At 39.4% G+C, this 12,686-nt stretch overlaps 1 protein-coding gene across 4 annotated transcripts; it reads left to right on the top strand.

Annotated features, from left to right (window-relative positions):
• The first annotated feature begins 3,438 nt into the window (after window positions 1-3,438).
• Window positions 3,439-5,692, top strand: LOC105280614. 4 transcript variants are annotated; one of them, XM_026974640.1, is made up of 5 exons: window positions 3,439-3,636; window positions 3,980-4,110; window positions 4,176-4,339; window positions 4,415-4,525; window positions 4,824-5,692. In XM_026974640.1, the coding sequence occupies exons 2-5, from the start codon at window positions 4,107-4,109 to the stop codon at window positions 5,442-5,444; spliced, it is 900 nt and encodes a 299-aa protein (XP_026830441.1). In that variant the 5' UTR covers window positions 3,439-3,636; window positions 3,980-4,106; the 3' UTR covers window positions 5,445-5,692. The 4 variants fall into 4 exon arrangements, with proteins under 4 accessions (XP_026830441.1, XP_026830439.1, XP_026830438.1 ...); XM_026974638.1 differs by having other exon boundaries at window positions 3,441-3,636; window positions 4,179-4,525; XM_026974637.1 differs by having other exon boundaries at window positions 3,442-3,636; window positions 4,176-4,525.
• The last annotated feature ends 6,994 nt before the right edge of the window (window positions 5,693-12,686 follow it).

The raw sequence follows: 12,686 nt of genomic DNA, 5'->3' as shown, positions 1-12,686 counted from the left end.
GGAACAGATTGAATTACGTTACGCGTTTGTATAGACATAGAGCGACACACTTACAAATAATACCGCGAAGTCGAGCGCGGCTGTCTCGAGTGCTTTCTGAGCTCCGCCCCGCGCTTGATTCCCGGCGCAGGGTTTATTCGTGCCGATTACCCCGCTTTCAATGCCCCGTCACGTGTCTTAATTAATAAAGAGCACATTAAAATAATTGCGAGTAAAAACCGCGCCTCCTCCAGCGCGCGGAGAAGGCGCAGGGCTATCTCCACGATTATCAAGTGACCCCGTTTTCCTCCCTTCTGACCTTATCCATTCTTCGTCTTACGCGGCGAAACATTAGATGACATTATAACGCAGAAATTACATTGTGCGAAAAAGAGATGGGGCTTAATTCCGCGGCAAATTTATTTATTTCCGAGCTGAAACTCGTTTAATCCTGCGCTCCTCCTTTCATTTCGCCATTTCAAACTTTAAAAGCGATAAGGATAAGCGTCTGTGATACGTTATCTTTTCCTTACGTTGTACAGAAAGAGAAAACGCCGAGTAAATGAGTAACAAAGTTTGATATCAATTATTCTGGCCACACACGTGTGGTTTAATAATTTTTAAGTTTGGTCTTGTTGCTCTAGTAGGTATGTCATGATGGTATTTTCATAAATTTTTAATCAATGTCGTCTGCAATTTGCTGAAATCGATATTTAAGCGAGAGACATTTCAAATTCCTCTTCGTAACATTGAATCGACATTAAGGACGGTATTTGCGGTCTGTTCTTTTATTGAGATCGTCTGAGATGTGATCTTCAGATATTTATTACCCAATCAGATAGCCGCGTTAGCAACTATAAGGTATACTTAAGATTATTTCGTTACAAGAATATGAATACCGCCCTAAATATTAGAATTTTAACTATTCTTTCGTAATGTGCAGAGATGTGTATTTGTTATATATACTTTCCAGTAGTTATATTGTTAAATACTATTGGGTTGGCAAATAAGTTGGTTCGGTTTTTTAAGGTGGAATAAAATACAATTTTTTTGATACACGAAATAAATTTTAATCAATTATATATTGACCATTTTTATTGATGACTTCTTGCCATCTTTCCACCAACTTCATTATGCCGCGTTCGTAAAACATCCGAGGCTTATCGGCGAAAAACCAATCCAGGTGTCTTTGACGTTCTCTTCATCCTTGAAGATTTTTCCGTTCAAAGAGTTCTGCAACGACCGGAATAAATGATAATCGGAAGGGGCCAGGTCCGGTGAATACGCAGGATGAGGCAAAACATCCCAGCCAAGACTGAGTAATTTGTTCCGAGTTGTCAATGATGCGTGAGGTCTGGCGTTAGTGTGGTGGAAGACAACACCTTTTCGATTTATCAATTCTGGACGTTTTTTGCGGAGTGCTTGGTCCAATTTTGTTAACTGCGAGCAGTATATGGTTGAATCAATCGTTTTGCTTGACGGTAACAGCTCGTAGTAAATGACACCTTTGAAATCCCACCATACGGAGAGCATGATCTTCTTCGGATGCAATCCTGCCTTCGAGGTTGTTTGTGGTGGCTCGCTGCTGTGTCCCCATGATCCTTTCCGCGTTACATTCTCATAGACGACCCATTTTTCATCTCCTGTCACTAACCGCTTCAAAAATGGATCGTTTTCTTGACGTTTCCGCAGCAAATCGCAGATGGATATGCGAGTGGCCAAGTTGGCCTCGGTTAATTCATGCGGCACCCATACATTGAGCCGAGAACGTATCCCAGTTGGCGCAAATTGTTTTCTACGCTTGTATGAGATACATTAAGTGCTGTAGCAATCTCTCGCACCGATTGGGATGGATTTTTATCGATGATAGCTTTGACATTACTTGAATCAATCTCGATCGGGCGACCGGAGCGAGGCGCATCATTGACGTCGAAATCTCCAGAACGGAATTTGGCGAACCACTTTTGACATACGCGTTCTGTTAAGGCATCATCTCCATAAACACGGCATATCTTTTTATGAGCCTTTGCAGCTCGTTTGCTCTTCTTGAAATAATAGAGCAAAATATGACGATAATGCACATTATTTACTTCCATTTTTACAGCTACGCAGCACACACAATATTGATGTTAGTCAAACCAAAATTTACAGAAAGGTTATGTGAAACATGTACTTTCAAATGCACTCTGAAGTTGCGCGATAGTGTCGAGAAAAACAAGAGTGAATTGGAAAGAAGTTGCACCGAAGCAAACACCGAACGAACTTATTTGCCAACCTAATATACAGGGTGGGGCAATAACTATTACCACCTTAAATATCTTCTAATTTATAAAGTCCAGAGGAAAATTTATGTAATCAAAATTATACGGTACGAAGGGGGCTAACATATGGCGATAATAATTTTTGTCCTGGTGGAGGCGCTTCGAAGATATCAAGGTCACCTTCATTTTTTTTAATAGGTTCGGTATGTTTTTTTTCCATAATTTTATAGAGGAGCTTAAAACAAGTACGGAACTCATGACACAAAATTATTGAACAAGATTAAATGTAAATGAAAACGATAAAAAATACATTTTTATATTAAATGAAATTTACGTTTAAAAGATGTACGAAATGACGCTTTATTAGTATGTTTTGTCGGAATGTTTTGATTTTGACATTCCTCATAAATGAGGATCAACTTGTTCTTCAAACGGATACATCGATGAAAATAAATAGGATTTTAAATGTTCGACGCGAAGGCTGAGTGCGATTAGGATATCGTTCAGCGTATAAATTTTGCACTCTCACTGAAGTTTTTTGACATTCTCCATAAATGAGATCATTCTCCATCATGTCGACTTGTTCTTCAAATGAATACATCTTGCACGATTGACTTATCTATCGATACTACTTTTTATGTTTATCTTATCCTGTGAACTTATTAAGATGGCCTTCAAAGGGTCTTTGTTTTCATTGAAATAAGTTTACGTCACTATTTATTTTCATCGATGTATCCGTTTGAAGAACAAGTTGATCCTCATTTATGAGGAATGTCAAAATCAAAACATTCCGACAAAACATACTAATAAAGCGTCATTTCGTACATCTTTTAAACGTAAATTTCATTTAATATAAAAATGTATTTTTTATCGTTTTCATTTACATTTAATCTTGTTCAATAATTTTGTGTCATGAGTTCCGTACTTGTTTTAAGCTCCTCTATAAAATTATGGAAAAAAAACATACCGAACCTATTAAAAAAAATGAAGGTGACCTTGATATCTTCGAAGCGCCTCCACCAGGACAAAAATTATTATCGCCATATGTTAGCCCCCTTCGTACCGTATAATTTTGATTACATAAATTTTCCTCTGGACCTTATAAATTAGAAGATATTTAAGGTGGTAATAGTTATTGCCCCACCCTGTATATTTTACAAAGTACAATGCGCCGCGTCGGGATGCAGCGGGCTTAAAATTTCGCGCCTAACCTTTTATGACGTCTCAAGCGCCAGCTAGACCGGATACTTGGACCGCACCCGTCGTAGATCGTCGCAATTGTTTCGGTAGTTTCGATTGTTACGGCAAACGTGTCAACAACTATCGAAAGTGGCATGAGACAAAATTGCCAGGAGACGCAATTAAGAGAACGTCGGCGATTTTGCTTCAAGTTCGAGTAAGTACGACACTTGGCTGTGTGCTTATGATATATTTTACTTTTGCGACGTCGATGGTGCGCAGAACGCAATTAGCGTGCGGGGAATCCCTAGAGAACAAAGGCTCTAAATATTCCATATTTTTTATGTACATTTCTCCTTGTATTTTTAATTAATTTTTTTATTATTTATTATTTATTTCCAATTTTTAATATATTTTTTTATTATTTCTAATTTTTTAATGCTTTTATCTATTTTTTTATTATTTATATTTTTAAGTATTGCTTTTAATTATTATGCATTTGCAGCTTAATAATTGTATTTTTTCAGCTTATTGTGTTACATATTTACATATTTTTACAGATATTGTTTTATGTGTTAATTATGCGAGTTAGCTTGAAAAGAGTTTGCATTATCTACAATAAGTTACAGAGTTAGTGAATGAAAAATAATTATCAACAACAGCGACAAAGAAATTTGAGAAATAAATATGGGTAGGTAACACGAGATCTCTTCTATTAGTACAATGTACAATACATTTTACATTATTGTTTTACAGCAGATAGTAGGGCGCTATCATCGGATATATTTAGCAAAATGCAAGACTTCCCACCACTGGAAGCCACAGTAAAAAACATTGGAAGAAATTGGTGGATGTGGAAGAAAAATTTTTTATCCTTTCTTCAGAAAGAAGATCCCAAGGAATTATATAAGGATCAATGGGTAACTTTCTTTTTAATGCTGATTGGACCACTTGGAAAACAAGCTTACAAGGATCTTTCTTCTCGGAACGCTCAGCGAACGAAAGAATTAAAAATATTACTAAGCGATTTGGACCTATATTTTATCTTTGGAGTCAAAAACAAGCCAACAGATGAGAACATTGATAGATACATCGATAGCTTAATGGTAAGTCGTTTATATCAATATTAATTTTAATTATACAAATCATAAAATTGCATGAAATCGATATATTGTTGATCGACAAATAGATTTGTAAAACATTGATCGTATGGATAAAATAATATATTGATAAAACAATGAAAGCAAAAGACAATAGCAATTAAAAAAACTATCTCCATACAAAAAGCAAATACGCATCTCCAAAATAAATATAAAAATAAATTAAATATAAAAAGAAATAAAATAAATAAAATATTAGCAGCAATTCTTTTGTATTGATCACGTGCACGTCTCTTTGTTTCAGCTTCTAGCTATCGCGAGTAATCACAGCGATCCTGTGAGTATCGTGAAGGAGAAGATAATACAAGATATCAGGAATTGCAATTTTACGGGAAAAACTATGCTTTTTCTACAATCGAGAGGCGAGAATCTAGTGTCTTATTTGCAGCTATTGGATCTCCACAAAATCACACTGTTTTGGAAACACTGCGAGGAACTGACGGCGCAGACGAACGCGCCGAAGGAGGTGACCATCAACGCGCAGCTCGGCGACGCGAGGTGCATTCGTTGCGGCACTTGCCACGACAGGAACAATTGTCCAGCGCACGGTATGCAGTGCACCAATTGCAAGGGGTACAATCACTTTACAAGAAATTGCAAGGTAAAGTACGTGCGCAACTGCACCAAGTGCGGATTGGATCACGTGCAGTCACGTTGTTTGGCTTTCGGCGAACGGTGCACGAAGTGCGGCAAGACGAATCACTTCTCGTGGTTGTGTCAGGTCCCTGTCGTAAAAGATTGCTCCAGATGTGGTGGGGATCATGCCGTGTCCGCGTGCCCGGCGCAGGGTCGCATGTGCTCTCGGTGTAACAAGCCGAATCATTTGAAGGAAAAATGCGTGAGCAAACTAAATGTTAAAGAGTGATAGGATATAACAATATAATAATAATACTACTAATAGTAGTATTCCTAAAGACCTATTCTTAAAGGGTGCCTATGTATAGATTGCTCACAATTGTTCCTTGACGTATTTGGAATCGATTTCTCCTGAACAAAATCTTGTAAGAGGCGAAAAATAACTAGGAGACTGCTTTAGATTTGAACTCGAACTCTCCGGGATCCCTGGTTCACACGCCTAGGTCTTAGGCTGTACGGCCAATACTCCTACTGTTATGATCAACTTGTTTTCATTCCGATCCTCTATACGACCTGCCAGTCTCGACTATCTTTCCAGATCTTACAGCTCGGCCAGCCTGACATTACATTCGTCCCCGAATGTCTCCAAATCGTCGGTTCACTCCACTTGAGTCCCTCTCAACCTCCATTTTTGGTTCACTCTTCTGAGTCCCTCCCAACATCCATTTTTGGTTCACTCTTCTGAGTCCCTCCCAACCTCCATGTTGGTTCACTCCTCTGAGTCCTTCCCAATCTCCATGTTGGTTCACTCCTCCGAGTCCTTCCCAATCTCTATGTTGGTTCACCCCTCTGAGTCCGTCCCGACCTCCATGTTCAGGCTTCACTACCGGTCAGCAGCTTCTCAACTCCCTTCCTCTCCGAGGGGTAGCGGATGAATCTCAACTGTCTTCGAGGGGTAACGGATTTTATCCCACTTCTGAATTGTCAGAGGCGAAAAATAACTAGGAGACTGCCTTAGATTTGAACTCGAACTCTCCGGGATCCCTGGTTCACACGCCTAGGTCTTAGGCTGTACGGCCAATACTCCTACTGTTATGATCAACTTGTTTTCATTCCGATCCTCTACGACCTGCCAGTCTCGACTATCTTTCCAGATCTTACAGCTCGGTCAGCCTGACATTACATTCGTCCCCGAATGTCTCCAAATCGTCGGTTCACTCCACTTGAGTCCCTCTCAACCTCCATTTTGGTTCACTCTTCCGAGTCCCTCCCAACATCCATTTTTGGTTCACTCTTCTGAGTCCCTCCCAACCTCCATGTTGGTTCACTCCTCTGAGTCCTTCCCAATCTCCATGTTGGTTCACTCCTCTGAGTCCGTCCCGACCTCCATGTTCAGGCTTCACTACCGGCCAGCTGCTTCTCAACTCCCTCCTCTCCGAGGGGTAGCGGATGAATCTCAACTATCTTCGAGGGGTAGCGGATTTTATCCCACTTCTGAATTGTAAGAGGCGAAAAATAACTAGGAGACTGCCTTAGATTTGAACTCGAACTCTCCGGGATCCCTGGTTCACACGCCTAGGTCTTAGGCTGTACGGCCAATACTCCTACTGTTATGATCAACTTGTTTTCATTCCGATCCTCTATACGACCTGCCAGTCTCGACTATCTTTCCAGATCTTACAGCTCGGCCAGCCTGACATTACATTCGTCCCCGAATGTCTCCAAATCGTCGGTTCACTCCACTTGAGTCCCTCTCAACCTCCATTTTTGGTTCACTCTTCTGAGTCCCTCCCAACATCCATTTTTGGTTCACTCTTCTGAGTCCCTCCCAATCTCCATGTTGGTTCACTCCTCTGAGTCCTTCCCAATCTCCATGTTGGTTCACTCCTCCGAGTCCTTCCCAATCTCTATGTTGGTTCACCCCTCTGAGTCCGTCCCGACCTCCATGTTCAGGCTTCACTACCGGTCAGCAGCTTCTCAACTCCCTTCCTCTCCGAGGGGTAGCGGATGAATCTCAACTATCTTCGAGGGGTAGCGGATTTTATCCCACTTCTGAATTGTAAGAGGCGAAAAATAACTAGGAGACTGCCTTAGATTTGAACTCGAACTCTCCGGGATCCCTGGTTCACACGCCTAGGTCTTAGGCTGTACGGCCAATACTCCTACTGTTATGATCAACTTGTTTTCATTCCGATCCTCTACGACCTGCCAGTCTCGACTATCTTTCCAGATCTTACAGCTCGGTCAGCCTGACATTACATTCGTCCCCGAATGTCTCCAAATCGTCGGTTCACTCCACTTGAGTCCCTCTCAACCTCCATTTTTGGTTCACTCTTCCGAGTCCCTCCCAACATCCATTTTTGGTTCACTCTTCTGAGTCCCTCCCAACCTCCATGTTGGTTCACTCCTCTGAGTCCTTCCCAATCTCCATGTTGGTTCACTCCTCTGAGTCCGTCCCGACCTCCATGTTCAGGCTTCACTACCGGCCAGCTGCTTCTCAACTCCCTCCTCTCCGAGGGGTAGCGGATGAATCTCAACTATCTTCGAGGGGTAGCGGATTTTATCCCACTTCTGAATTGTAAGAGGCGAAAAATAACTAGGAGACTGCCTTAGATTTGAACTCGAACTCTCCGGGATCCCTGGTTCACACGCCTAGGTCTTAGGCTGTACGGCCAATACTCCTACTGTTGTGATCAACTTGTTTTCATTCCAATCCTCTATACGACCTGTCAGTCTCGACTATCTTTCCAGATCTTACAATCTCGAGAGATAAAGAGTGGTCATCGTTTGATTTTAAGTTCACCGGGAAGATTGTCCTTAAAGTTGCTCGCAAAAAGGAAATGTTATATTATGATATAAAATGTTAACAACATATATTTTTTATACGCTCAATATTGACTTTTTAAAGATTAAAATAGTTTTTAAGATTACACGATTTCTATAATAGATAGCATTTGATAGATAATATTACGTTATTCATAAAAGTTTAATTAATTCCAATTTTTTTCTTGGTATGAATTATATGTTGTTGATTGAAAGAATATGCAGAATGAACAAAGCGCGCAAACACTGATATCTTATGCTACATATTAATTTTTATTATGCTATACAAATGTTAAAGGTGTGCGCGCGTGTGTGTGTGGTGCGTGTATAATTAAATATACAGTTGAAAATAATTCCTTGTATTTTGTAGTATTATATTGTTATATCCTAAGTTGCATTGTTACAAAGTATGCACTGTTTAAGTGGATTATATATTTTATTTCACAATAAAAGTTTCTCCAATTTTTGCTATTGAGTACATAATTATATTATTCGAAAATACAAACCATCTCTCACCCGTTATTAAATCATTTCTCCATTTCATTTTTTAATAAAAAAAACAAGTGGATCGTAGTGGCTTTCTTTCAAAGACTTCCTTCCCGGTTTTCGAAAACTTGGGACACAAAGATTTTCAGTCTTTCTAGTTTAGAGATATTATGTTCTTTATACATAATTACACATAATTCTTTCGCGGGAGCACCCACACTTTGCTAACCTATACAATTAATGACGCCTACGGAATGACAACTTGACGTTCACGTTCAGTGGTTAGTCACTATAGGCACTGTCACGCTAGAGAGGTGAAGCGTGCCACTCAAGTATCACGAAAGAAATTAGTTCCAAAAGAATCCACTACGAGCCTCCACTGTCGCCGACTGAAATCTGAGGCAGTAGTATGAGTCAACGGCGACTCACCCATACTTTTTCTTTTCAGTGGAACAATTCAATAAGGAGTCAGAAAAGACTTTTCTTTAAATCAGTGCTCGGAATTAGTTGCCCTTTTCGGGCCGATTTCAGAAGCGACGCTTATCATTCCCCTACTAATGCTCGACGCGCGAGGCCGAGCCGCCGAACGCTGTCTCAGGGGCGCCACTATATGAGATATACGCTGAGAGCATTATCCCAGCGCCCTTTCGTCCAGTCATTAAAATTTTTCTAGCTAAATAGGTTTACTTTCACAATGAAAAGTGAAGTACTAAATTTGCAATTATTAACTTATTATTAATGTGTAATGTAAAATTATTACTGTGTGTATGTATAGAGGAGAATCCCCTATTATGAGATATGCTCCTAATATGAGATAATGGAGTTTCTACTAAACTAGTGAGCACCATCTGTTAATTCCACCATAAACTTATTACTCTTGGTGTAAAATGTATTTAGTGAAAACTTCATTGTTCGTTATTGCGTTTAGCTTTTGCAAAAAAAGGTTTGTGAAATTGTGAACATGTCAAAGGAACTTAAGGTAAGGTAAGTCTTTAAACCTTGTTTATTACATAATAAAGAAATGGTTGGCAATAAATTCAGTATGCAATGATAGAGTAGAATCGTAGTAACAGGACAATACGCGATTTGTTGAATTGCTTAATTGTAGAGGTTAGATTTCATGATCGCGGAACCGCTAGGCGCGTGGTTCGTATAATGAGATATTCAGGGTACTCTTAATATGAGATAATTATTGCTCGAATATGAAGAGTATGTAGTGTAATAAAAAGAAAGAAAATACTACGTTAAGGTTAAAGTTAATACGAATTTTTGTGTATTTAATTTTTATAGAATCTGACTATGGAGGTTAGAGAAACGAGGAAGCGTCGTTGACAGTGGAATCGTGAAGATTTGGCGAAGGCTGTGGCAGCAGTGTTTTTATAAAAATATCTAATAAAGTGTTTTACTCGCAATACTGATGTATTTTGCACTTTTAACACCGATTTCTCAAGGTATCTTATATTAGGAGCACACTTTCGCGATCTTGCGTTAAGCTCTTTTTTCAAATTTTTTTAATTTTCAGAAAAAATAATATTTAAATTAGATTTTTCATTTCACCAAACTAAAGCTTATTAAATTCTCCTCAAGAGAACGTATTACATTTTTAAATTCTGCCTATAGATTTCCTTACATTCGGCAAAATCGATATGGTATCTCATAATCGGGGACTTTCCTCTACTACATTAATAATTGAAAATTTAGTACTTCACTTTTCATTGTGAAAGTAAAACCTATTTAGCTAGAAAAATTTTAATGACTGGACGAAAGGGCGCTGGAATAATGCTCTCAGCGTATATCTCATATACAGGGTGTCCCGGGTTTTAATCGACAAACTGCGGGAGCATATTCTACTAGTGGAAATAAGAAAAAATTCTTATATCGAGTTTGCTTAGAAATGCTTTATTACAAAGTTATAAACCAATATTGAAAAGAAATATGAGATAAGTAACAACGGATTTTTTCACAAAAATAAAAATTATCTACGCAATGATTTAGTGACGCGTTTCAAAATGTTGTCCTTGCACATCGATACAAGCTAGACATCGACGTAGTACAGAATTTGTTACGGTACGACATTCCTGAAAATTTTGTTGCATCTCAGTAACTGAATTAGTAATTCGTTGCTTTAAATCTTCAAGCGAGATTACTTCTGTACTGTAAACTTTATTTTTTAAAGTTCCCCATAAATAAAAATCAAGAGGCGTTAAATCGGGCGATCTTGGAGGCCAGAAAACCGGTCCTCCTCGACCAATCCACCTATGAGCGTAATGTTCATCTAACCAGTTTCTAACTTGTCTAGCATAGTGCGATGGACAACCGTCTAACTGTGTCCAGCTGTTTTGGCGAAGATTTAAGATTCTTTCCGAGCGTCGTCGGTGTCTTAGAGCTGAACGAACATCATCATATTCATTCATAGGTCGAAATGAACCCAAATTACGTAATTGCAAATGGGTATTACTAAACACAGAACTATCTGGTACTCTCCTGTTAGGAAATCTACGTTGATACTCTCGTACGGCAGCTCGTGCATTTCCGTCACAGAATCCGTACACGAAATGAATATCAGTGTATTCCTCATTTGAAAACACTTTTGGCATTCTGATAGCAATTGCTAGTTGACACGACGATTGAAATCTAACGGCTACTGTTGTGAAAGTAACAATCATACTGAATCGTTTCAACATAGTGAACATGAATACATGTGAACATCTTCGACCTTCCAAATTCTACACTATGTTCCGTTGTTACTTATCTCACATTTCTTTTCAATATTGGTTTATAACTTTGCAATAAAGCATTTCTAAGCGAACTCGATATAAGAATTTTTCTTATTTCCACTAGTAGAATATGCTCCCGCAGTTTGTCGGTTAAAACCCGGGACACCCTGTATATCAAAATATAATACTAGGGGTGTGATTTAGTTTTGAGGGTTGTTTTTGCTCAAAAACGCATGTATTTAAATATGATAATGAATGAATACCTTAATCAAAATATTTTCCTTGCACATCGATACAAGCTAGACATCGACGTAGTACAGAATTTGTTACGGTACGACATTCCTGAAAATTTTGTTGCATCTCAGTAACTGAATTAGTAATTCGTTGCTTTAAATCTTCAAGCGAGATTACTTCTGTACCGTAAACTTTATTTTTTAAAGTTCCCCATAAATAAAAATCAAGAGGCGTTAAATCGGGCGAACTTGGAGGCCAGAAAACCGGTCCTCCTCGACCAATCCACCTATGAGCGTAATGTTCATCTAACCAGCTTCTAACTTGTCTAGCATAGTGCGATGGACAACCGTCTAACTGTGTCCAGCTGTTTTGGCGAAGATTTAAGATTCTTTCCGAGCGTCGTCGGTGTCTTAGAGCTGAACGAACATCATCATATTCATTCATAGGTCGAAATGAACCCAAATTACGTAATTGCAAATGGGTATTACTAAACACAGAACTATCTGGTACTCTCCTGTTAGGAAATCTACGTTGATACTCTCGTACGGCAGCTCGTGCATTTCCGTGACAGAATCCGTACACGAAATGAATATCAGTGTATTCCTCATTTGAAAACACTTTTGGCATTCTGATAGCAATTGCTAGTTGACACGACGATTGAAATCTAACGGCTACTGTTGTGAAAGTAACAATCATACTGAATCGTTTCAACATAGTGAACATGAATACATGTGAACATCTTCGACCTTCCAAATTCTACACTATGTTCCGTTGTTACTTATCTCACATTTCTTTTCAATATTGGTTTATAACTTTGTAATAAAGCATTTCTAAGCAAACTCGATAAAAGAATTTTTTCTTATTTCCACTAGTAGAATATGCTCCCGCAGTTTGTCGGTTAAAACCCGGGACACCCTGTAGTGGCGCCCCTGAGACAGCGTTCGGCGGCTCGGCCTCGCGCGTCGAGCGGCAGTGGGGGAATGATAGGCGTCGCTTCTGAAATCGGCCCGAAAAGGGCAACTAATTCCGAGCACTGCTTTAAATAGCACAGCTCAACACAGCACGTTAGCCACTTTTATATCCGAGTAATATTATTCAACGACGCATCGGATAATTAGATTAATTAGATCTAATGACGACGGAAGCGGAACGAGTGCGTTTTACAAACGCATCGGCCGCGCGAAGCGGTTGGCGACGCTCGCGTTCGGCGCGCCGCATTCCGAACGCAGCCAGCGTGTCTCCGAGCTGTCTGTCTATCGGTCACCTGACGT

This window comes from Ooceraea biroi, chromosome 13, assembly GCF_003672135.1.
Source record: "Ooceraea biroi isolate clonal line C1 chromosome 13, Obir_v5.4, whole genome shotgun sequence".
Classification (NCBI taxonomy): Eukaryota; Metazoa; Arthropoda; class Insecta; order Hymenoptera; family Formicidae; genus Ooceraea; species Ooceraea biroi.
Note: the sequence above shows the minus strand (reverse complement) of the source record. Positions and strands in the feature narration are given on the sequence as shown.

Coding starts and splice junctions, on each gene's coding strand:
- LOC105280614 (XM_026974637.1), top strand. Junction 4,526..4,823: donor GATACATCGATAGCTTAATG/GTAAGTCGTTTA, acceptor TCTTTGTTTCAG/CTTCTAGCTATCGCGAGTAA.